The following is a 25,933-nucleotide window of genomic DNA, read 5'->3' on the forward strand; positions in this document are numbered from 1 at the left end:
CTACAGCATGTGTTCACTTACTACTGCAGAATTACTTTCCACATATTCCTTGTTAGCTCTTAAGAAATAATGTCTTGACCCATGTCCCACCACTTACCCCTGAGGTGAAGCAGCAGGCCATGACTGATTGCATTTCCTCCATCCAATCCCAAACTCGGGGAGAGCGGGTAAGAGAAGACTGGCTGAGCCTTCACAGGATTGTGTATGGATGAGACATTTTTATCACTTATTGATTTTTTGTAAAAAAAAAAAAAATCTTGCATCATTAGTTCCCTATGCAATCACATGAAGTCTCTCAGAATCTGATTTTATTTCATAATAAGTAGAAAAAGTTGTAATAGCTCCAAATAATCTTGGCTTATCAGACACATCATGATGAAATGTTGGCATATGTTGATAGAGTAAATACATGAAAGATTCGTGACGTGTTTAAAAACCTCAACTAGTTGGAAATGGGAAAGTTGATTTGTACTGCAGCAGTTCTCCAGAAGGGGGCAGCACTCCCCGAGCCAACTGTAAGTGCCTCCGCAGAGGCCGCCCAACTCTTGCCTGCCCTCCAAGGTGGGACCTGCTCTGCAACCCTTTCCCGACTTGACTCCCCGCTGCCTGGCAGGAGCAAGGGGACCACACACCACCAGTGACTGTGACACTAATCCATGGTTATGTGCAAGGAGCGCAGCTAAGAAACGAGCCCATGGACAAATGCCAGTTCCCAGCCGTCCTCCAGGCTCTCATCTCACGCTCCACATGCTTGGCTGCTACCCTGTTCTCCAATTCAAAGCAAGAAACCTAGTGAGATGGCTGAATTTGCAAAATGAAAACCTCTTACTATCCTAATTCCTTTAGAACATAAAAAGTCACACCACCCAATACCAACAGAATAGATCTGATTGAGTTGGGTTTCTTAAACCCCTAAGCTCAATTTTCTCAAGTGCAGAAGAAATCATAACCACTTCCTTCATTGGGCCCCTCAAAAATCAGCAGGACAACACATGGAGGTGCCTGGGAGAGTAGGCGCTCTGACACTTACCTCCACGTTTGCTGTCTGGGGCTCTAGTGTTGCTCAGGCTGGAATGCTGCTGAAGGTGAGAGAAGATGGCTCTTAAACGCACTTGTCGGAAAGAGCCACGTTCACAGATCAAACTCAGACCGTGAAACACCAGCAGAGCTCAACGGTACGAGTTTGTCAGCAAATGCTGCTGCACCTGCTGCTCTTTGCTTAGATCCTCTCACTTAGGAACAAACATGCACACAGACGCCCGCCCACTCATGGGGTAAAAATCCTATGACCAAAGAAGTGCGTGGGCCAGAATGAAGTCAACTGCCCAGAAACACGACACCGAGGCCCTCAGAGACCCCGAGGTGCTGCAGGCACGTCCAGTGGGAAGTGGAGTGTGCAGACTGCAGGGCCAGCAGGGGTGACAGGGAGCTGACGGTGGGGACGGGGGTCAGGGAGGATGGACACAGAAGTCCACGGGCCGAGAACCCAGGATCTGCAGGTGTGGTGACGTTTTATCTTGGCAGGAGGCAGGGACACCTCACAGCTTGTTCAAATGGCTAAACATATCTTTGCCTTAATTATTTTATACCATTAAACTGTCACCAAAAACTCCTCATAAAGATGATCAACCGCCCGAGAGGTCAAGGTCAGCAAGGGGACGAGGGTTGCTCTTCTGCTCATCACCAGGACTTCGGGGCTGACAGTCCAGGATGAACTTCCTGAGTCACGACTCCTCCGTAGCCAGGAACAGGCTTCATCTGAGAAGGCGCTCTTGAGACTTTCCCTGTGGCCCCAGTGACCGTCTAACACAGGGATTCTCCGCGGCTGGGCACGTGGCAACCAGTACGCCAACACCAAACACACAGGACCCAAGTGAGCAGAAAGGCAGCTCCGTTTTGTAAGAAACAATATAGTTTATTTTTCTGACACCACAGCTCTGGCGAGTGGTTTTGTACCAAATTTAATGGAGGTCACACAGAACGTTTTACGCATGGGAGGGGAGGAAGGGGAAGGAACCACAAAATCTAAAACAAAAACAAAATCCTGGGTAGCTTTTAGCATCTGTTCCACTCCCACATTAACAAAATTCACTTGGGAATTCCTAATAAAAAGAGAACAGAAAATGAGGTGGGCAGGGGGAGTGGGCCAGGGGTGGGAAGGCCAAGGGAGAAGGCCAAGGGCCTTCCCAGGACAGAGCTCCCCTGCAGGGCAGGAGGACACTGGGCAGGAACGGGGTTTCGCTGGAGCAGTCCCCAGCAGAACACCAGGTATTGCAGCTGCCACAGGGGAGGGGAGAGGAGGGGCCGAGGGTCACCAGGGGCCCGAGGGAGGAGGACACACTCAGCTAAGACGGGAAGCGGGAAGCGTGGGGGAAACAGAGAAGACCTGATGGTGGGGGGTTTGTGTACTGGGAGAGACAGTGCTGACGAGCACTCAACTGAAACAAATGTCCTAAGCTTCATTATTTTTAAAAAGAAAAATTTCCCCCCTCCCCCCACCCCTCGCTGAACTTAGTTCCTTTTTTGTGCTTTTCATTAATACTCTGCTCTGAGGTCGTAGTTTGGTTTTTCTATACACTGGAGTTGAAAGAAAATAGTCCAAAGTCTGAAGATGGATTCTCCACCTAAAGTAAACAGCCCAGCATTCCTGTTCTCCTCTTGCCCCAAAGACTATCGTCTCTGCTAAAATCCCTTTTACAATATAGTACAGTACACACAAAAAAATAAAGCCCAAATTTAAAAACAAAAAAAAACCATAAAAGAATCCTGGGAGAAGCCAGTCCAGAGGACGTAAACATACAGAGAACGGTGCAACACGTGACCGACGGCGATTCTCAAAGCACGGCTACAGATTCCCAAAAGTAGGTGCCATCATGGGATACCCAAGTCCACAAAAATAATTTTTAAAAAATAAATCTTAAAAAAAACACACCTGTTGATTAGATGAGCGATTTGTTTTCCGATAGACCATACATTCTCGAGTCCCCTCCCCCACAGCAGCCCTGGGGTCTCTGTCCCCCTATTGCATGACCGACAGTAAGCACTCCTGGCGCGCTCTCCGAGCAGCTCTCAGGACCTGGAATCTCATCGACAAGCATCGGCACATCCAACCTTAGCAGCTTAGAACATCATGTTTCCTGGGTTGCCAGGTCCTTGGCTGAATCCACCCATGCCCACGTCAGCAGCCATGCCCCGGGGCCTCATCTGGGGGGGGATCATGATGTTCTGTTGGGGTCCCATCATGCCCTGCATGGACATCATCATTCCTGGGGAGCCCACAGGCCCGGGGTGTGTGTACAGCCCAGCAGGCCCCCGATCCTTGCCAGGAATCATGCCCACGGCAGCAGCTGGGTTGCTCATCAGGGTGGGCTGGCCGGGCATTGTAGATTGTGCTGGTGACATCATCCGATGGTGAGGTCCCATCATGCCTTGCTGGAGAAAGGCTGGTGGTCTCATGGGGTTGTGGCCTGGCATGGATGGAGCCGTACCCAGAGGGATGTCCGGAGTTCCTACTGGCCCTGGACCTCCCATGCCAGGTAACGCTAGTCCCATTCTGGGGGCTTGATCACCCATCATCCCCTGCATGTGGGAAAAACCAGGTCCAGGACCCTGGGGCTGCTTACGGCCTGGGACTTCCCCTCGAGGGAAATATTGCAGAGTCTGGCTAGGTTTCTCAGATGGAATAATGCGGGATAGATCAAACTCGGGTATTCCGGTGGCTCCAGGTCGGATGACCTCCTGCAGATCTGGGTCTGTAAACACCGAAGGCATGCTGTTCCCCAGGACAGTGAAGGAGTCAGGACCCCCTGGGCCTCCAGGTTTGCAAAGTGCTGCATCTGCTGAACTTGGGGGCAGGTTGCTGGGGCGGCCGAGGGGGCCATCTCCTGGGAAACCCATCCCTCCTGGGAAATTGCCTGGTCCTCCACTGGGGCCATTGTGAGGGAACGGGACTTGCTGCGGAGGAGACTGCACTGGAGGGAAGCCCTGGGGGAAACCCATTCGTCCTTGAGGTACCATCGGAGGCTCCTGGGACCCATGCCCCATGATAGGGTTGTGTGACATCAAGCCAGGCCCCATTGGGACCCCATGAGGAGGTATGTTGGGTCCCATAGCATTCGGTGAGGGCATCTGATTGGAGTGAGAAAGTGGCTGGGTCATTCCCATTGGGCTGAGGGTTGGCATCGGAACCACGGGGTTTGGACCTGAAATTCGAGGATTCTGTGTATTAATGCCCATTCCTAGAAAAATAAAGATATCAAAGGAATCAACTCAACTAAAAGCAACTCAGAAAAACTAATACATCAAATTAACAAAAAAAGTTATTGTGCATCTAATGTGCACAGTTCTATGGTGGGAAAACAAAATCCCTGCCATCAAAAGACGGTAACACAACTGGGGGGCGTCGGACCCACGCACATGGCACAACTGGCAGAAAAAAGCAAGGGAAAAACTCTGTGTGAATACGCAAACAGTGTTGGCTTCTTCCCTGGAGACAACTTAACACGGGAAGAAAACAATCTGCCTGAACGACTGAGGACGGCCCTTTTTGGAGACAGAGGATTATTGGTCCCACAAGTCCAATGGTCAGGAATGATAACAAAGAACCCAAACGAGTCTTTTTTTCCAACTGACACCTGGCATTATTGCACGTTGCCTTCCCAAGAGACCATTTAACTCCAGGTTACAAGACAGGTCAAGGCAATGACAGCGATGACGTTTAATGGAAAAGGGGAAGCGTCCTGTCTGCCAGTCTCTGGGATGTCTAAACTTCTGGCCTCCCTCTGGACCGTCACTGAGGGTGGCAGGGATGGCGTCTGTGCCCCTCCCACAGCGGGGCCTAACCTGGTTAACTGGGATTGCCATCACCTTCACCACTGAAGATCACGCCTTTTTCTGAGATTGGTGGGGGCAGAGGTGGGGGTGGGTGAAGGAATGAAGGCAGACAGAGCAAACGGTGAAAGGAAGACTTTTATTATCGCCCTAGTTCTAAGAAAGGACTCGTCTAGGAAACAGGGGCTTTCCACTCTCTGGAACCCTGTGGTGGCTGGTGGCTTGAGGGTGCCTTTCCAGGAAACCCCGTGAGAGCTAACGACATTCCCATCAGCATGTGAGAAAGAAATGGCTTCAGCATGACTGCAGGAGGACCCCAGAGGAAAAAGCCCAGAACCCGCAGGTAACGGAGCAGGGGACTGCAGGGAAGCCCTCACAGGCTCAGAGGAGCTGATGAAGAAGGCCATCCTCCTCTAGTCAGGCACCTCAACTCCACTGAGACTGACTCTGAGGGCACATGGCTACCTGTTCAACAACTCGGGAAGGCCCTCCCTGGTCGGCACCAGCGCCACACCCCGTCTCTCTGGCTTCTTACCTGGCATGTTGTTCATTGACGGCAGGTTGGGAGAACGGGCTGGAGGGGAGTCGTCGTCAGAGCTGGCCACAGTCTTGATGGCATCATGGTACAGGGGGGTCGAACTGGGCATGGCGAACTTGGACATTCGAGACATCATGATGGAGAGTGGGTTCTGGGAGAGGGTCGGCTCTGGAGGCAGAGTGTACGGTGTGCTCGAGGGAAGACTCCCAGGGATGTTCACAGAGGCAGGCTGGCTGGCTGCAGGCGGTGGAGGGCCACCTGGGAGAACAAAGCAAAGCAAAACAAAGATGGGCAGGGAGTCCACTGGCTCCGAGAGCTACTGGCCCTACGATTACCAACTGGCAAGGCCAGGAAGGAGACAGATGAGCAGGACAGTGTTATTAGACCAAGGACACGAGTCATCAATCTTCTAGTCAAGCTCTCTGTGTGTGCAGAAGGAGACTGTGGCGTGATATGGAGGTGACGGATCAGCAGATGTGAAGACAAAACGCAGCAGGAATACATTAGAAAAATGAGATTATGAACAACCATTTCATTGAAAAGAATGTGAAATATAAATGGAACTCTTTCCCAGACTAGTGCCCAACCCCAGGACCAGCCATATCACCCTACACAAACTCTTCGTTTCCCTGACTGCTACGGGTTAGAAGCTCACATGTAAGACGAGGCAAGGAGGTCTGGAGAAACAGTTGGGTCACAGCCTTAACCTAATCAATGAATTAATCCCTGCTGGGACCAACTGAGTAGTGGCTGGAGGGAGTGGTTCGTGGGGGAGCGGCTATGGGGTATGTATTTTTTATCTGGAGCAGGCAGTCTCTCTCTGCTTGCCTCTGCCACACTCTTCTGCCATGACGTTCTGCCTCACCTTGAGTCCCTAGGAACAGAGCTAGCCTTCTATGGACAGAGACCTCTGAAACCATGAGCCCTCAAATAAACTTTCCCTCCTAAAGTTGTTGGGGTCAGATCTTTTAGTCACAGCAGCAAAAAAGCTAATTAAAACAGTGGCCATGATGCTTGACCTAAGAAGGTCTGAGGCAGCTAGCTACTCCACTGTTTTAATGACCCGCTTACCCCAGAGGGAGACCCTTGGCTTGGCAGGACAGGCCTCCCATCTTGTTCTGGTTCTAGTTCTCTCGGGTGGAGACTGTACCAAAACTAGTACACACCTCAGGGCTCTGGTTCCACCCATGAAGCTCCTATCATCAGTGAGGGTCTCTCTCAAGAAGAAAATATGAACAAACTGCAGCTGATCTGAGGAAATGGAGTTTTCTGTGGGCAACTGTAGTTACAAGAACCAAACAAGTCGTAGAAGAGCCTCCCTCTATTTGAGTGGGACAAGACTCAGTCAAAGCCCCTTGGAGCGGCTGGGCCCAGGATCTGAGGAGGTCACATTTCCCCACTGTTAGGACGTTCTATCTCACAGCCTTGTCACTGTGCTCAGGTAAGTCACTGTGGCAACCGACACACAGCGTCCCACTCCCCTCCTCCTTCCATAGCACCCAGCACACACAGACACTTCGTAGGGCTGGGTACTTGTGCAAACGCCTAACGCAGTCCTCAGAATGATGCACCTTGCCACGACTTCTGGCAAAGGCCATTTCCTCTGGTTACATTCAAAGACACCAATTTTCTTAAGCAAAGTCAGGGTCTGGCCATCTCCAGGTGAGGATGCTGACATACTGACCTGGCTCTACACTCCCCAGCATGGCGGGGGAGGCCATGGTGAGGGGAGCTTTATGGTTTGGAGGAATCCCAGGACTCTGAAGGGGAGGTTTGGGAGAGGAGGTCCATCCAGGTGACGGGGCAGGAAGTGACGGAGACTTGAGGTGAACAGGCGAAGCAGCAGCAGACCCCAACACAGGGGGGGACTTAATGGAAGCAGCAGCAGCTGGGCCTGCCAGCATGCCTGCCAGCTGCGACGGAGTCTGGGGGGACTTGAGGTTCCCCGAGGGCGAGCCCAGCATCGGGGACTGGACTTGGTGCATCGTGGGAGACTTCAGAGGGTTGATGCCCGGGGAATGCACCTGGCTGGCTGCCACAGATATATCCAGGGGCTTGCGTCCCAGGCCACGCTGCACGGGGGGAGCTGGGTTGAGGCTGGTGGGGTTACTCGAGGGGTTGAGAGGTAGTGGTGGCATATGACTGAGCCGGCTGTTAGTCCTTTGGTCGGGCCCGATGGATTCTCTGAGATTCCGCAAGCCACTGCCGCTGCCTGGACCCTGAGACATGGGAAGGAATGGCCTGGGGCCCATGCCATACTCCTGCTGAGGGTGCTCACCAAACGGCAGGGGCACCATCTTCTGCTGGGCAGGCAGCACGTCTGAGCCGCCTGGGCGGGCCTTCATCGGCTCCTCGGGGCCTGCGCCAGCCTCTCTCATCTTCTGAGGTATCATCTGAGTGCTGGGCCCCATGCCGACATTCAGATGCACGTCTCCCTTCATCCCACCGGGAACCATCCCAAACTCCAGTTCCCGACCAGGGCCTAGCTGTGGAGGCATTCCTTTTGGAAAGTCGCCCCTGGAGGGACTCAGCGGGCCCTCGACTGGTATCCGCGGGAAGATGGGATTGTTCCCGGGCTCCATGTGGCGCTGGGAGCCTGGGATCACCCTGTTCACCTCCATGCTGGGCCTGATGCCTTCCATGCCCATCCCTGGGGGGAGACCCAGCTGCTTCTCTGCCAGCTGCTGCTGAAACATCTCTTCAGACAATCCTTGGGGGTTTGGGAAGCGCTCCCCTCGGCCAGGACCGCTGAAGACACCTTGGCCGGGAGGGAAGTTTCGACCATCTGGGATTTTTGGCACATCGTCTGGCCAACTGACTCCAGAGAGGCCTGGTCTAGACGCAGGGTTGGGCACGTTTGGCCCTTCCATTTCAGAGTTTATCATTCCTGCAAATCCCGGGAGGCGCATCTGGCTCCCTGGCATGTTGGGATGGGGAGCCATGCCCCTGGGGGGCAGAGAATGCGAAATGCTGATTCCATCAGAGAACGGCTCTGCAGCCCCGGGTGCCCAGCCTTCACCAGGGGTCACCTGGTAGGGAGGGGGCGGCCCTCGGCCCACGGCCCTCGGCCCGTGCGGGTGGACCAGCACGTCCTGCAGGGAGCACTGCTGCACCACCACTTGCTCCTGCTTCCTCCTCTTCTCCTCATAGAACTCCTGCTGCAGCTTCAGCCACGCCATCTGCTCAGGGGTCATGTGGTCCAGGTGGTCAGGTCCGATGGGCCCAGACTGGGAGTTCATAGAAGGTGGAACCATTTCATCTGGAGAAAAGGGTACATCTCTATGTCCTTGAGGGCCAAAGGGAGCTCCCACATCCGTCCGGGGCCCAGGACCCTTACCCAGGCTTTGGGACTGAGCCATCATGGCCTGGATTGGCCCTTCTGTTTTTTTCTGAGGTCCATCTAATACCCCAGGATTCTGCTGGGGCCCCCCACTCTGTCCTCCTGAGAATTCTTTCTCATCAGGGAAGAGCATACGCTGGATGTCTCTGAGGGTCTGCAAGGAGCGCTCACGGTGCTCCAGCTGCTCCTGAGACAGGCCGTCGGGGTTTTCTCCCAGTGTGGGGGGCTCGCCACTGGACACTGATGCGGGTGGAGGGGCTTTGGGATCTGCCGAAGAGCTACTGCTCCCCTGGGAGACAGGGGTCACTGCTCGATTGTTGGGCGTTGAGTTTGGCCCGGTGCCGTCCGGGGGCAACGGAGTGGAGCTGGCAGGACTGCCCACAGGGGCAATCAGTTTATTCTCCACCCCAGGACTGTCGTGGTCCAGGGGACGTGGGGGTGCCACAGGCTTGGGTGCTGGTGCCGGAATGGGTGGAGTTGGCTGCAGTCTGGTGTTCTGGGAAGAATTCTGGTCCTGGTTGGCTGGAGCTGGGGGTTGTTGTGGGAGAGGTTTCGGATCATTGCGAAGGGCAGATATCTGTGTATTCTGAAGATAAACGAGATTGTTTAGATCATTGTTAAACTGAATGGAGGGGCAATTAAAAGAGCAAGATACGTTACAAAGGACTTGTCCCAGTGACATAACTCTATACTGTCACTTGATTTTGAAATTATTTATGTACAACCCTTCTTTGGACATAGAGATGTTTTGATTTTTTTTTTTTTAAACCTTACTGTCAAATGGCATCCTCTTTCCCTTGTTGAAGATCAGGTTCCAATAACTTTATAAGCATGCCAGGGGAGAGCCACTCTGCCAAAGAGAATACATCCGAGTATCTATTTCGAGGAACAGGTTTGATATCACATGTCTACTATGTGTTTTTGATTCAGGGAAAAGATTAGTTCCTTGGTATGTGGGAGGCTACACCTAACACCTTTTTCTTTTTTCTGGAAGTACAACAGGGTATGCAGACTTATCGTCATCAATCAGAAGATCTGATGCTTCACTTGTAGCTCTGTGCTCTGCCAGCTGGATGCAGCGGGAGGCCACTCCATGCCACATCCCCTCTGTAGGGTGACAACTGAAGTGTTCCCCTCCTTGAGTTTCCAGGGGCCGCACTCCTATGGCTCTGTTTTTAGTTTGTGATCACTGATTCCATATCTGATAAGAACCTGTACATTAACTGCAGTAGGATAATCTGCAGGAAGGAAGCACTTGCACAGAAGTCTGAGGTTATCTAGCTCGCGGAGTCCCTTGATCTGTTCCTTCCAATGGACAGCAGGCTGCCCTCTTTAACTTATTAAGTACTCCTGCTAAACTGAGTCCTGGATAAAAGCTCCCTTACCTACAACTGGTGACACAGACACTACGACTGTCTGGAAGAAGGATGTACACGTTCTAGGTCTCAACTTTAGCACAGCTGAGACTTCAGAGGGTTAAGAAGGGCCTGGTCTACAAACTTTCTCAGTTATTTTTCACCAGCCTTCAGTGACCCTCCCAATCCCTTTCTGGTGTTCATTTGTTCCTACTTGTTCATTTAATCCATTCTGTATTCCTAAACCCACAAGGCTCCTCTTAACTTACCTCCCCACTTACTCTCTGGAATGTTTATCTTTGGGTAAATCTGCACATGAATTATTATGTGTATCTACACATATGAAGAATTTATATTTCATATAAGCAAAAACATCTTTGAGTATTTATACTCTGTGAAAAAATATATACACAAATGTTTCATTTGGAAGTACTGATGCACATTTGTCTTTAGATAGATTTGTATGGGTAAAATCAGCTCAATCTGTTTGACTCTGTACAGTTCCACTTTTGCAACTCCTCAACTGGAGCATGGAGGTCACCCGAATTTTCCTTGTCGTGCCGTTTCAGGTTTGGTTTGGTTGGCCAGGTTAGAGGGGGGTAAGATTTAATAAAGCAATTACAGTCAAGGAAACTGTTTCTCACTACCCCTTTCATTTCAGATTTGGAGCAATGGATTATTACTAATTCCCTCCTTAACTCCAATTCTGACTACATTTTAGCACCAGAGAAGGTGGAGGTGATAACTGTATTAAGAACTATCATTAAGCTCGACTGAGTTGCAAGGTACCCAGTGGTCCCCCAGACAACAAGCATTTTAAATATAATGATACTCTCCATCTCTGAGTAGTGCAGATACCTGGGAAATATAAAATCCCTCAGTTCAGGAAAGCTCGAGCTCTGCTATGTCCACAGAGATGGAGATTTCTTTGATACACAAAGTAGACAAGATGGCACCGATTTTATCTGGAATTGTGACTTTGCTTACTGTCATTTAACTTTCCCATGATGAAGATTCATACCAGTTTTAGAGTTCATGCTCTCTGAACACAGGGACTGTGTCTTGAGCTTCTTAGCATTCCCCACAGCACCTGGTGCAATGCCTGGACAATGCCAGACACCAGAAACATCGTTTGGTTCAATTTAATCAACTATATGCATTAAAATAAACACTGCATATTTTTTCTTCAACTAATTCAAGAATGTTATTTTTTAAAAAATCTGCTCTACACATAGGGTTGAATTTAGATTTTCCTAGAGATGGTGACCCTGGAATATCTGTGTAACTCCTCTTTTGTTTAGCACCTTCTTCCCCTCACACGTCATCAGTTTACCAGCATCTGATAGAAAGGCACAGTGTGACATGCCTAAGGCCCTACAATGCCAGGGTCACACTAGATATCCAGAATACAGCTGCTGGTCAATCACCACCCCTCCTGGGCAGCCACTGTGGACCCACTTGTCAACCACATACCAGGGGGGCTGTGCTTCTGTCCGCCTTGCTGCTGGAGATGTTCTGGATGTGGAAAGAGACGATGGTCTCAACCTGGCCCTTCAACACGGCTTCGGCAGCTCTGCAGAGACAAAAGGGCAACATGCTGGGCCACGGCTCTGTCTCACTCACTGTAGCCCCAGCTGGACCCCACGCTGGACCTCTAAGGGGGTGGAAGGAGAAGCACCAAGAACCACCAGAGATGTTGGAGAAGAAGAAACCAAGGGGCTGGGGGTGGCTCAGTGGTGGAGCGCAGGCTGCCATGTGTGAGGCTCTGGGCTGGCGTCTCAGCACCATACGTAAGTAAGTAAATCAATGACTAAAAAATAAGTTCAAGAACAGAAGAAGAAGCCAAGGGAAACATTTTATTATCATCAAACACCTGAAACTAAAAGGCAGCCATGAATGTACCCCAAAAGAGGCACTAAAAAACAAAAAACAAAACCCCAAACTTTCTTCTTCTTCTTCTTCTTAATGAACCTACTATTAAGGTATTTTATAGAAGATCCTAGTTCAAAATTCCAAACTGAGAAGAGTGAACACTAAAATCTCAAAACCACCCAGGGATAGGGAAAGTTTAGGTTTATTAAGATTCACTTTTTATCTTAAGTGAAAAAGAAAAGAAAAAAGTGCACACAGGGTACTTTTTGACGAATAAACGAATAAAAATCAATTCAGCCATCCACTCAGAACATATATAGCAAAACGTTCACGGTAATTATGTTTAAATTCCAGAGGTTTTTCTTTTTAGTGGTTTTTTTTTTTTTATTTTAATCATTCCACTATAGACATTTACTACTTGGAGCATTTAAAAAATAATAATAAGCAAATTGTAGAAAAGTGTTTATTATACAATCACTCTTCTATGTTTAAGAAAGGTAGATGTGTATATTTGTATTAGCACAAAAAATTTCTGAAAGAAAAGTCAAGGAAGTATTATCAGTGGTTGCCTCTGGGGAGTAGGATGGGGAAGGATTTACATTTTATTTTATCTCTTTTTGTACTGTTAACTTTACATGATACAAGAGGGGGAAAAAACCAATCTGCAAGGGGAAGGGGAATAAGAATTAAGGTCCCCTCTCCCCACACACACAAGTGACGTTCAACAGCAGGACAGTGCCATCAACTTACTTATTGGCCATCTCAGTAGAAAACACATACACCACTTTGGCTGGAGTCTTCTGAGCAGGTGTGGGCTCTGGGGCAGTAGCTTGGCCATGGGAAGGGGTGGAAGACCTGGGGACTGTGGCGGTCGATGGGGTCATGGAGTGTGGTGTGTGCTGGGAATCCTGGGACTTTATATGGTCAGCAGAATTACATTCTAAAAGAATAAAAGACTCATTGTCATGGAAAGACTGAGACTCTTTTTTTTTTCTGCCAGCATTTACAGCATCACAACACAAACCCACCTTGAGAATTTCAAGGAGAAATTATCTTGTTAAGAGGAAACCTTCTTTCTACTTATAAAATTTCAAACACTCGTCTCCCTTCATTACAAAGCACCCTCCCTCCTCATTTCTGTAAATAGAATACATCCTTCAGATATCAGTATAACAGTCCCTCCCTCCTGGTAACAGTTTTCAAACTTCTTGGACTTGCCTAGATGCCCCAGCTAATGGAACTCATAGTCCCCTAACATCTCTTACTTCAACATTCATGAAATTTCATTGTTTAACGACCAGCTTCTAGATACACTCAAATCCTTAAGGACGGCTACTGCATCTATCTTACTGACCATGGTACCCCTAGTATCCGCATGGTGCTGGCCCTCATAGTAGGCCTCCCAAACTTAAGGAGGCCTTCCAACACCTGAGGGAGGAAGGAAAGGAAAGGAAAGAAAAGAAAGGAATAGAGGTAGGGAGGAAAGAACGGGGGAACAATCACCCAGGTTTTCTTTTCTTTTTTTTTTTTTTCACAATATTGGGGCTTGAACCTAGGGCCTCTGAATGCTAGGCAAACGCTCTACCCTGAACTAAAACCCCAGGCCTTTTATTTTTCATTTTGAGTCTCCAGGCCAAAGACATGCATAAAAATGTGGCCAGCCCTATGAGGTACCCCGTCAAAGTATGTGCATCCCCGGGGGCAGCACTCCACAAGGCGGCTCCAGACTAGGCTCCAGGGAGTACAAAAGTGAGAAGACACAGTCTCGTTACACCCTGTGAGAACTCCTGAACCTGACTCCTGTTCTCCCCGCTTGACCGAGCTAGCCTTTCTGGCCTCCAACAAAGGTCAGAGGCTTTCCCTCAGGACACCGACTTCCCTCTGAGTCTCAGGGATCTTACAGACATACCTTTCATGTCAGGGTCATCGTTGGGAGTCCCAGGATCTCTCTGATCAAAGGAGTCGGCGGAAACACTTCGCTCCCTTTTCCCCTTGCCCTTGGCACCATTTCCAGCCCCATTCTTCAGCCCCATGCTCCCACCTGGGCCAGGGAGTGCTTTAGGGGTATGGCCCCCACTCTTGGAGTCACAGGGGGATGGCTGGGATTGGCTGGCTGAGCCCCCCTGTTTACCCTGATTGGAGAATTTGGAATCCAGCTGGGGGTTTCCAGATGGGGACATCACTGTAGGGGGACGGACCATCACCTCCTGCTTTGACTTAGGGCTACTAGAAGAAACAAATAACAAAAGGAGATAAGACACCAGGCACAGGAGCACCAATTTCCTCAGTGGGTCCAGGAAACCCTAAGGACTAAATAACCACCCATGTTGCACCTCAGCCACTTGCTCGTTCCCATTTCAAAGCCATCCACAGAGGACTAAACACAGTGGACTGCCAGGTCACATGGGGACCCATCTCTAGGCCTTCTGTCAATAAAGGACAACGGTTTCTATGTACATAGGGAAGTGACTCTCACACGGAGACTAGTTTAGAGTCAACAAACATGCACCCCCAGCCTGGTGACAGACAGCTGTGAGGAGAGGCCAGCTTCCCTGCTGGGAAATACAGACAGTACCAGAGAGCAAGAGGGAAACCCACTGGTGCCTGGAAGCTTAGGGAGATCCTCCAGGACGCGAATCCCTCCCAACGGTGCATTTTACCAAAACAGGGTAGACCGACCACTGCCCCAGTGGGGGAGGGAAAGGCTCCTTTCAAAATGAAACTTGAGAACTGGGTAGCAGAGGGAAAGCTGGCATGGGACTGGGGCAACCTCAGGCCCTCACCTTGCCAAGGTTAGCAGACTCTCCTGTTGGTCTTTGTGAGTTTTGGCAAGGTGTGCAGGGGTAAAGAGGAGAGGTCCGAGAACGATGAGTAAAGAATACTACAGGGAAACTACATAAGCTTTGTTATTAGCCCAGTGACTCTTCTGTTCCTATTTACTATTCCATTTCCCTTCCTTTCCCATTTGGTGTCATCTGTTTCTAACCCAACACACCGTAAGTGTCTGTGATGCACCAGGAATCCCCAAGGGGCCGTGGGGAGTGGCCCTTGCTCTCACCTCTGTGCGTTTCCTGATGGAGAGTTCCTCACTTTAGGGTTACTGGAATGCATTGATTGAAATCCTGAGCTTGCAGTCACAAACAGGGACGGGCTCACCGAGTTCCTCTCGGGCTATCGCAGAAGCAGCTGCTGGGAGCAGCAACAGTGGCCCACTGCTTGCTTGGCGTGTCCCTTAGCACTGACCACCTGTACACCTTTTTCCTCTTTGTTTTTCTCTGCTGGGGAAGTGGGTCCTTTCTCCTTGCAGCTCCCGCATTCTCTGGGTGTGTGCCTCCTGCTGCCAAAGGAAAATCTCGCATCTCCAGGGCACTCTACAAGAAAAGAACACCCCAAAATGGTGAGACATAACATAACACAGAAACATAAAACCACATCACAACAGGATCAAGAGGAAAGCACCAGCCAACAAAGAGGCAGCGAGATCATCCCTCAGCTTCCTGCAGAGTTAAAGGAAAGGGCGACACTCCTATCCTGGCCACAGGCTCTGGTGCTCAAGTAGCTGAAGAGCGACTAAGACCTTATCCCAGCACACAACCTCCCACCCAAGCAGCAAGATCCAGGCATCTGTAAGCAGTGGAGAAATGCAGTTTAATCTTTAGCCACTTAGTCTCCTTCACATTTCTCTACTTCTAATACAATTGTAATCCTCAAAAACATTTTATTCTTTTTTTCTTCTAAAACAATGCTTTGAAACCACTGGGAAGTGCAGATCCAGTGACTCTCTACTATTTTAGCTCTGGTGGCGAAACAATGGCACTAAAATGTAACAAACCCACCCCAATTTCAAACCAGGAATCCAATGAATCTATGCTTATTTTCTTAGGGCCTCAAGGGCGAGGAGACATGAAAGGAGGTACTTCTGAAAACAAATATTGAGCCAATACTAAATACAATCAGTTCTGTTCCCGATTTCCATGATCTTTCTATTAAATTATGCCAAATATGTGTCTTGTGTTCTCACTGCTTAATGACAGGGACTTTAGGCATGGGTAAGCAAGGGAATGATCCATAATTCTGAAGGTAAAAGAACATCTTTGAAGGCTAATATATTTTTTGAGCCAATTTGCAAGGCTAATGTGCAGCATAAAGGTCAAGTAAATATTCCCAAACCTAGCTAGAGAATAAATGAGAAAGCCCTTTATTTAGGGAAGCCCAGACTGGCTAAGGGAAAATCCAGGTATACCCTGAGTCAGTCCCTCCCCTCCTGCTGCTGGTGTCTTACTTCAGAACACAAGACTGAAGGGGGATTTCATCAAGTGCAGGACTAGCAGTTGAAGAATCAAAACGTGTCACAAATAGCTCAGTGTTGCAGCTTACATGTGTTTCCAGAGTTGAAAACTGGACTAATACCGGGAGGGTCAGTTATTTTCTAGGTTTTGGCAGTATGATTATTGCCAAGTGTTAAGTGTCTATTTTGTCATTGAGAAATTTTTACAGTCCCAACCACTTTACCTGGGATACAGAAGGAATTCATGGAAGTTCTGAATATACACACTTTTTAAATAGAGAAGGCAGGAAAAAGAACTAGAACAAAACATAGGGAATGTTTCTAGGCTAAACATTTTGTTTTTAATTTAAGGTTGTATTTTATCCCTATCACCTTTCAGCCTTTTTGCTTTTCCAGTTTAAACTATAAAATGGATCGTGTTTGTCCCGTCTGACAGAGAATCATAAAGCATTCTGTAGCTTCCCATCCAACATCAGCAACCTCTGGTAGGGAGGAGCAGCAAATGCATCCACACAGACAAGGCTATTCCAAACCCATTACCTCAGGGAAGAAAAGCAGTTACTCCTGTATAGGACCCGTAGCTCCTGGTCCCTCCCATCTGTGTCACACACTGACCACCCCGTGTGCGTATTTTACCCCTGTGTGAAGGCTGTGTCTCTGAAGACAACCCCTGTTTCAAGGCCTTTGGTTTTTCTATAACACTCAGCACAACACACTTAGAGAGTTGGGTCTTCTGTGACTTACTTGGCTTCTCACTGAATGGAAACACCCAGCATTTGTGTTGCAATCTCTTTCCAAAGAAATACAAAACATATTACAAATATCAAATCTCTATTAATCTGCCACGAATTTATGATGAGCTGGTAGCACAGACTCTTTCTAGTAATAATGCTGTGACCATAAAACACTTTTATTTTCAAAGAACTTCTACATATAGTTCCTTATTCTCTTATCACCCCAAGCTCTAGGCCTTCTGATAGTAAGAACAAATGAGCAAAATTCTCATCTTTTTGTGGGGGATGGCAGGGGGTGCCAGGAATTGAACCTAGGGACACTAAACCACTGAGCCACATCTCCAACCCTTTTTATATTTATTTTGAGACAGGGTCTCACTAAGTTGCTTAGGAGCCTCACTAAATTGCTGAGGCTGACTTTGAACTTGTGATCCTCCTGCCTCAGCCTCCCGAGTGATGGGACTACAGGCGTGCATCATGACGCCCAGCTCATCTACATTTTGCCAGGGATCCCTTCCTTCTTGAAACTGACCTCATTTGGTTTCCCCAATACCATGCTTCCTAGTTTTCTCCTAGTGCTCCAGTCATTCTACACCTGCTTCCCTTGAGGCCTCTTCTCCATTCAGGCTCTGAAGCCCAAGCTCCTCAGGACTCAACTCTGGGCCCTCCGCTGTGCTCTTCCTGGAGTTCTCTCCATGCCGACAGCTCCCAGATCCCCACGAGGCTCAGCCTCCGACTGCGACTGCACCCACCCCTACACTTCACACTTCCCCAGACAGTTCCAACCTGACAGGATCAAACATGAGTTCTTATCTCTGTGTAGTCTTCCTCCCAAACAACTTTCCTTCAGTTTCCCACACTTTAATAAATGTCTCCTTTATCCACTCAGTTGCTCATGTCAGAAATTTGGGAGTCATTCTTGACACTTGTCTGCTAACCCCCACGTCAAGTTTGGACATTTTTGTTTAAAGAATGAAGTCTCAGCTTGTTTCTTCTTCAGAGAAGGAAAGTTCCTTAAAACCAGGAATCTACACGGGATTCTGCATTACATTCTTTTCACAGCATCCTGCATTTTTCCGTGTTTATAATTACATGTGTAATTATGTGATTATCTGTGTAACATTCATCTCTAACAGCACACCAGAAGCTCCATGAAGGTGGGGACGAAGATCGACTTGCTTATCCCTGTATTCCCAGAACTTACTACAATGCCATGAAAAATATTGGTTTTTATCCACAAAGAAAATGATATCAACATGGAGAAGAAATATCTGCATTCTCACACTCACTAAAGCATTTACAATAGCCACGATGTGGAATCAACTCAAGTATCTGTCAGAGGATGAACAGTTAAAGAAAGTGCGTTACATTCATGCACACCCTCTGGAATACTATTTGACCTTAAAAAAAGATGGAAATCCTGTCATTTACAACAGATGAAACTAGAGAACATTAAGTGAAATAAGCCAAGCACAGAAAGACAAATATGGCATGATCTCACACACAGAACTGAAAAAAGTTGAACTCAAAGAAGTAATTAGTAGGATGGTGCTTACTAAGGGACAGGAGGTGAAGAGGGGAGTTGGGTGATACAGAGAGGAAAAGGTCCGTGAAGCAAAGCCCAAACTTCCTCAAGACCACCTTTCCAAGCCAGGCCTGTGCCCCTGTGCTCTCTCCACCAGTGTACTCACCGAAACCCCCGTCACGACACTGCAGTGCTCATCCTGGAGGTGGGGAGTCCGGGAACCCCTTTTTTAAAGGTGATCTCACCTGGAAGACGGTAAATAGTGGAAAAAAATTCCTAAATAAATTTTAAAAAATGAACCACATCAATTTGTCACTAAATACCTTAAGAGAAAAACAGGTTTCCCACTTATTCTAAAATATTAATTGACAAGAAAAGTGTCATCTCCATGTGAACAGAACCTACTCCCAATTATGAAAGGATAGACATACAATCTGCAGATAATCCAAGACCCTGTGGCTTCTCCTCCTTCCCAACTGCATATTTCACTGTCAGACACTAGAGAAATACTGGGTGAAATCAAAATTTATTTTTCTACTTTTGAAGTTTCTGGGCATTTGGTCGGGGTACTTTTGCTTCTGCCCATTTCTTGTGAGTATAGAGAATTGAGCACTGACTGTAAAGGTGAAAAGACAAAATTCCAGACGCGCTTTTGAACTGACAAAGTGAAGACCATTCGTGGTTCCTCCCTCCTCTCAACTCTATCTCTACAGGGCAAGCATCCAGCAAGAAAATGTATTTTCATATACTTTGGAAGGAACTTAGGGCTGAGCAACCTGGCCATGTGATCTCCTTTTATTCAACCCCTACTATGTGCAAAATGCTTAAGATTAAGCCAGCAGAACAAATACTGGTCAAGGAGAACTATTTTCAATATTAGTCCTCATATACTAGAGTTCTGACACTAAGCCCCCCGCCTTTGCCCAGAATTTATAGTTTTGAAATTGCAAGGAAGAACAGTTCTAGACTGTCTTACAGCCAAATTATTCAGAATTTTTAAAAGGAGACTCTATAGGTTGATGTAAGGTTTTAGGTAAATTCACAAATAAATTTGACCAAGCTCAGAATCACCTCTAAAATTCCAATTTCAGCTCTGACAACGATGCTTTCCTACTTTCCTATTCTAAGTTTATTAGAACTATGTCATGTTTAACAAATTTCATTTCTATGCTATGACCACTACTCCATAAAAGGCCTAGTCTCAAACTTAGAATGAGGAACTACAAGGCCTCAGGATTCCATTCCAGCTCATTCTTAACTTGTGGCATGCCAACTAATAAAAGGCTTCTTCTCAGCAAAAGTACACAATAGGAAAAACCAACCTTTCCCCACCAGCAAGAAGACTGCGGAGGAAAGTAAACTCTACATAGGGTATGTCTAGACCTTGGTCCACATAGAATATCAATGTATGTTTTAGTACTTATGAGGTAACATGCATCTACTGACCTTCAATAACTAGCAAACTTTCAAAGAAAGAAAAATTCATATTAAACTGAAGAATCTCGACAACATTCAAGCACTTAAAAATGAATTTCAACTACTTGATTTGAATCATTTAGAATAATGGCTACCCAAAGTAGTATTTATTCCCCTTCTCTGTGAAATTCTCCTAGATTGCCAACTGTCCCCCATATGTCCTCTATGGCCACATAGCATTGTATTAACACTGTTATAACACCTATAAAACTGTGGCACTGTTATATATAGACAGGGGACTCCCTGAGGACCATGTCTTTCGTCACCTCAGCACCTGACACCCAGGAGAAACTCAATAAAAGCGGGTTGACGCCTGCATCATAATGGGATTGAGCACTGCCACCTTCACCTTGCATTTCTAGGAACCGAAGGTGACGGGACAAATGCCTGTTCAACCCCCGACCACCTGTCTTACTCCTCAGTCTTCTGAAATGACTTACGCTCAGTCCCTGCTCACAGAAAAGTATAAGGTAACTACACTTGTAGTTTTGACTTGCATTTATTTGATGACTTTTACCTTAGGAACTGCTAGAATAATGAACCAATACAATTTTAGCTTAGAAACAACCCTATGGATACAAAAACAAAAACCCCCCAAAATGCAGACCGAATCCCAGAAGTTATGGGCTTATTATCAAGTTCTTTACCTTTCAAGGTGTCCAATTTGCTCTCTTCTTCTACATCAGGACACAAGAGCTTTCTGAGAATGATCTCTGCCACCCAAACAGAAGGAAATTTTTAAATCAAAGTGGAAGGACACTAGCTAGTCCCACATTCAGTCCTACAAGGGCAAGATGAAAGTTAAAGTTTATACCCAAGTTCATACTGATTCCAAAGAAAACCACCCATTCCACAATTTTCTGTGGTCAAAGCAATATCTGGAAAAGGCAATAAAAAAAGCACCCTGGTCAAAAATGGGAAAGGCAGGCAAAACCCACTAGAACTCAGAATACAAGTTGGAGATACATACCCTGCAGCCCAAATCTAGCCCACTGAGGAACAGTTATGATTAACAGGTAACTGAGAGCTTATAGAGCAAAATTCACCAGGCAAAAAAATTTCATATGAATTATTATTTTTAACTTTTTCCACAGTCAAGAATAGCCACCATAGGTTGTAAAATGGACTTTTATTTCATATGTCCCTGTTTTTCAAGTGGTAGAGATACTGAAAGATATCACAAAGCCTAAAAGGCAAGTGTCCATAAGAAATGATAATTTAACTTCCCCAAATTGCTTTGTCTAGGAAAAAAACAAAATCCACTGGCCTGCAGCAGACATTCCCCAACCTGGGAATCACTGACTCCCAAGGCTTCTGGGGAGAGACTTCGGGGAGGAGGTGTGTCTATGGACTTTTTGGGAAAAACTTCTTCAACTGTGGTTATAGTTATAATAATTCATAAAAGTATTAGCAATCCTGTGACTATGTTACCAAAATAACCACAAGACATTTTCATGTCAACATTATAGTTGTTGTAAATACCCTAACATAACTTAGTATAGTCATTGCTACTTCAAAATTATAGTATCATCAAACCTGAGGCTACATTTTATTATTCAGTGCGTTATAAAGAAGAACATACATCACTATACCACAATTAACATTTTGATAACTGTTTACATTTCTTAAGCAATTCTATGCATTTTATTTTGTGTATTTAAAAAATATTTTCAGAAGGGGTCCTTTGTTAAATTGCTAAAGGGGTACATGGAATATAACAGTTAAGAACCCCCAATCTAAAGCAAATAAAGTTTCTACAGACTCAACCATCATATTCCCCGAGGCCAACAAAAGCTGTCATCCCACCACACTATTTCATAGCTGGAGAAAACTAAACTTCCAGGAAGCAGAGAAACAAATTCAAGGCTACATGTACACAGAGTTAGCAAAGCCTAGGTGAGTACTCACAGCATCTGTCTTTCCAATCTCTCTTGGTGACCTTTGCTTACATTTCTGCAATTTTCATCAGTATTCCTACCTTGCCACTAAATGGACAGAGGTAGTACCTTTCAAAATTAATATAAAACCAAAGCTCAAACAGAACAAGACAGCTTGATAAGCTTGTTGCTATAATTGTTACAACAGCTGAATTTAGTGTGCTAGTGAGATGGTAATTTTGTAGAGGTGAGAAAAAGTTAAGACTACATAACCTCATTCTCAGAGGTGTTCAAAGTACTTTGCAGATAAGCATTAACTTGATACGCTGAAATGCAGTTATGTGTGGTTCGAGCGGTTAGCATTACCATTTCATAGATGGGAGAATAACAAGAGATTTGTTCAAAGTCACCAGAAGCAACTGGAGAGCTAAGGGTTCCACGTTCAGGCTTTAACCACTGATCCAAGCCACCAGGATCAAATATTTAGTTGATTACACGCTTGTGAAATCTCTCTTTTTTCTCCCACAAACCCAGAGTATTTTCTTTTAATTTACAAGAGCAGACACTTCTGAAGGCTAAGGGGGAAACATCTCATACAATAAATTTCAATGTATACAAGTACTTTTTGCTTCTGCTAGTCATCTAAACATCCAAGTTAAGAATGGTTTGCACAAGGGCCAGTTATGTACTACTTGCCTTATAAAAAGAGAACTACATGAAAACTCTAATTTCATCTTTTAGCCAATTACCTCCATGTCATGTCTGTCTATCCTATTATCACCTTAAATTCAGTACAGTTATTACAAAAGAACATGCTAATGGTTCAATACCAAATCTCTAGGTCATAAAACTACCAAATGTCACACACACACCCCCCACTCTGTGAACTTTTCTAAAACTTTAGATTTTCTCTTCTTATCCAACCATCAAACAATTAATGGAACCACCAGTTAACTAACAGCTCCTTTTATTTACCCCTCTAATAGTCTAGGTCTTTTTCAGGAGTAAATAAAGAGGACTGTCTTAAATTTTTATTTAGGAGCATTATGTTTATATACACAAATATTTCTTCCTTGCTAAACTTCCCACTCACTGGGAATCAAACAATCATGTTGCACTGTCTCCACAATCACAGGTTCTAAACACATGAAGTCTTACTATCTAACATTCTTTTGTCCCCTCCTTCCACTTGTCAACTATTGTACAACTTAGACTTTCTGTCTGCTAATTCTGATTCATCACTTTGTGCTCAGTGCACAAGAGCCCAAATCTCTGCCTCAAGAACAAACATTCAGCCGGGCATGGTGGTGGGTGCCTGTAAATCCCAGAAGCTCAGGAGGCTGAGGCAGGAGGATCTAAAGTTCAAAGCCAGCCTCAGCAACTTATTGAGGCCCTAAGCAACTTATTGAGACCGTTTTCTTAAAATGAAAAATAAAAAAGGGCTGGGGATGTGACTCAGTAGTTGAGTACCCCCTGCCTTCAATTCCTGGTACAACAAACAGACAGACATTTAATTCCTTAATAAATCAAATGCTAACAGATACTTCATCACAGAACACTGACCAAAGGTGGCTTCCCAGCCCCTCACTGCTCTTTGCACGGAGCCACCTGGGTCCACCCGACACAGGTGACTGGCGTCACTGCTGGCTCACCTTGGAGACTCGGCTAAGGCTCTGGTCCCCTGGTCCCCTGGTCCGGTAACTTCGCTGGCCCCGGGCTGCCCCGGGGCTCCCCCTTCAGCCTCTTTCCTAGCCCCCCAAGCCCAGGCTCCGGGAGGGCGGGTTCAGGCCTCCTCCTGGAGGCCCCCAGCGAGACTGTCACAGGCCTCGGCCCTCCCTGGGGACCCGAGGGCCGGCCTGCGTGCTCTCCGGGGGGCGTCTCCGTTTCGCCAGCCCCACCGACACTCACCGGTGACATCTCAATAGTCGCGGCAACTTTGGAAGGCGGCGCCGCTCCGCTGCGGGCGCCCGGGGCGCCGCGACCTCACCTGCCGGCCGCCCCTCGCGCCCGCCCGCCGCCCCGCCGCCGCGGCCCGCGAACTCTCCCGCGCCGCACGCCCCCGGGTCGCGGGTTCCCGCCGCGGCCGCGCTCCGCCCCGCGTCCCCGGCCTCCCCGGCCCGCGGCCCGCCCGGCCCGGCGCAGCCCGCGGGCGCCCGCCCGGCCCCCGGGCCGCAGCCCGCCCGCCCCGCGCCCGCCTCCCTCCCGGGGCCACTCACCCTGAGGCGGGCGGGGGCGCGGGCGGCGGGCGGGCGGGGCGCGCGGCTCTCAGCCCCGGGGGGCCGGGGCCGGCGGCGGCGGCGGCGCGGCGACTCCCCCCGGCGGCGGCGGCGCCGTCCCCCTCCCGCGGGCACACATAGGCTCCATTGTCCGCCGGCGCCTCCCCCTTTCCGGCTCCCCCGCCCGGGACCGCCTCTTCCCTCCCCTCGGCCCTCCCCCAGCCGCGCCGCGCCGCCGAAGGGACGGCCGGCCCCGCCTCGGACGCGGGCGCAGCCGCCCCTCCCCGGCCGACATCCCGCCCGGCGGGGGAAGGGGCCGCCCCGCCCCGCGCCGCCAAGGGCCGCCCCCTCCGGGGAAGGTCCCCGGCGCCCCTCCCGGAGCGCGCGCGATGGTACCCACCGGCCGCTCGCTCCTCCCCCCGCCCTCCCGCGGAGGCCCGCCCCGCCCCCAGCCGCCCCCAGCCCTCCCGCCCTCCCTCAGAGGCCCCGCCCACTCCCCGCCCACCACCAGCCCCGCCGCCTCCAGCCCTCCCGCCCTCCCTCAGAGGCCCCGCCCACTCCCCGCCCACCACCAGCCCCGCCGCCTCCACCCCGCCCTCCCGCGGAGGCCCCGCCCCGACCCCGCCCCCCAGCAGCCTCGTCGCCTCACCCCCTCTCCGCCCCCGACGTTTTACTACGGACCGCCCCACCGGCACCGCCTCCGGGTTGGCCTGGACCCGCCCGCCAGGTCCCCTTCCCAGCCCGTCACCCGGCCAGAGGCGACGCCCACTCCTCACCTTAAAGTGGCAGAGCCCTCTTTCTCAGCTGAAAGCGCCTCCCGCGGGCGGTGGGGTGGGCGGGCCTCTCCCGCACCCGGCTCCCGCGCGCCCTCCCGGAGCCCCGGCGCCGCCCGCCGCCCTGGGAGCAGCCGGAGGAGACGGGAAAGGCGACGAGGGGGAAGGGCAGCGTGGGGCCGGGCCATCTTTGGCCGAAAGCGGTGGCGAGCGGCTCCAGGTCCGGCCCGAGCTGGAGGCCCCTCCCCGCACCTGAGGCGCGCTCGGCCCAGCCCTTTCCGGCCTCCCGTCACCTCGGCCCGGGTCGCACCCCGCCACCCGCGCCGGGGCGATGCTCGCGGGGTCCTGCCGCCGGGGGCGGGGTGTCCTTCCCCGTCGGCCCCGCCCCGCCCGCACGGGCAGCGCTACCTGGAGCCACTCAGGGGGCCCTCGGTCCGGGGCTTGGAGTCACTTCCCGGCCGCAGTACGCGCCCCGCCTCCGGAGGGAGGTCAGCGCCTGCGGCCCGGCACTGTGCGCGGAGAAGCGAGGGCTGCTTAGAGGGCACTGTTCTCAGAAGGAAGTGAAGGCTCCGTGCTTCAGCGTGTGGCTGAATCCGAGCTCACCCTGGGCGAGTGCTCTTGGGTGTGCGCGGCCCTGGGGCTGCCGAGCGGTCGCGATGGCACACCTGCTGCTCTGCAGCCCCCCCCCCCCCATACACGCCGCTCATCTCGGCGATTGTGCTTCTGCACCTCGGTGCACTGGCCCAACAGCTCTGGGAACTCCGTTAGGTGAAGTCTGCCCAGGTTAGAAGGTGCCGAGTTTCTCCCCCAAAGGACAGGCAGGCAGCCCACTAAAAGACCTAGGTAGGTTTTCTTCTCTGGCTTCTGTTACCCATGATTTTAACCGGGATACCGACTTCTGTGTCAATTTCCCTGTCTACAAATAGGAAACCTTCCTTGGGGCACCCTTTTAAGGAATAGGTCTGTGGTAAAGAATTGTGATTCACTGCTTTCCAAACCACTTAAAACTCCTAACTGGCCATGTAAGTTTCTATGCCGTACCTCCCCCGCAAAGATCCTATGGAAAATTTTAGCAAGATGTTTTCTCTTTGTCTTCTGTTGTGACTGAG

The 25,933-nt window shown here is 49.3% G+C and overlaps 2 protein-coding genes across 9 annotated transcripts; both read right to left on the reverse strand.

Annotated features, from left to right (window-relative positions):
* Positions 1–1,894: 1,894 nt before the first annotated feature.
* Positions 1,895–15,132, reverse strand: Bcl9 (BCL9 transcription coactivator). Of its 5 annotated transcripts, none has more exons than XM_040287465.2 (7): positions 14,994–15,132; positions 14,067–14,158; positions 12,686–12,875; positions 11,537–11,636; positions 7,053–9,294; positions 5,366–5,626; positions 1,895–4,238 (listed from the first exon to the last, which is right to left on the reverse strand). In XM_040287465.2, exons 1-7 carry the CDS (start codon positions 15,044–15,046, stop codon positions 3,121–3,123), a joined length of 4,056 nt encoding a protein of 1,351 aa, XP_040143399.1. In that variant the 5' UTR covers positions 15,047–15,132; the 3' UTR covers positions 1,895–3,120. The 5 variants fall into 5 exon arrangements, with proteins under 5 accessions (XP_040143399.1, XP_040143398.1, XP_021576524.1 ...); XM_040287464.2 differs by having other exon boundaries at positions 13,845–14,158; XM_021720849.3 differs by having other exon boundaries at positions 14,067–14,161; positions 14,994–15,131.
* LOC144368549 (uncharacterized) lies at positions 12,721–24,070 on the reverse strand. 4 transcript variants are annotated; one of them, XM_078027700.1, is made up of 4 exons: positions 20,606–23,472; positions 18,649–18,727; positions 14,994–15,306; positions 12,721–12,875 (listed from the first exon to the last, which is right to left on the reverse strand). In XM_078027700.1, exon 3 carries the CDS (start codon positions 15,292–15,294, stop codon positions 15,088–15,090), a length of 207 nt encoding a protein of 68 aa, XP_077883826.1. In that variant the 5' UTR covers positions 15,295–15,306; positions 18,649–18,727; positions 20,606–23,472; the 3' UTR covers positions 12,721–12,875; positions 14,994–15,087. The 4 variants fall into 4 exon arrangements, with proteins under 4 accessions (XP_077883826.1, XP_077883825.1, XP_077883823.1 ...); XM_078027699.1 differs by lacking the exon at positions 12,721–12,875 and adding an exon at positions 24,052–24,070 and having other exon boundaries at positions 15,088–15,306; positions 20,606–20,671; XM_078027697.1 differs by lacking the exon at positions 12,721–12,875 and adding an exon at positions 23,744–23,853 and having other exon boundaries at positions 15,088–15,306; positions 20,606–20,671.
* Positions 24,071–25,933: the final 1,863 nt, after the last annotated feature.

Source organism: Ictidomys tridecemlineatus, chromosome 11 (genome assembly GCF_052094955.1).
Source record: "Ictidomys tridecemlineatus isolate mIctTri1 chromosome 11, mIctTri1.hap1, whole genome shotgun sequence".
Taxonomy (NCBI): domain Eukaryota; kingdom Metazoa; phylum Chordata; class Mammalia; order Rodentia; family Sciuridae; genus Ictidomys; species Ictidomys tridecemlineatus.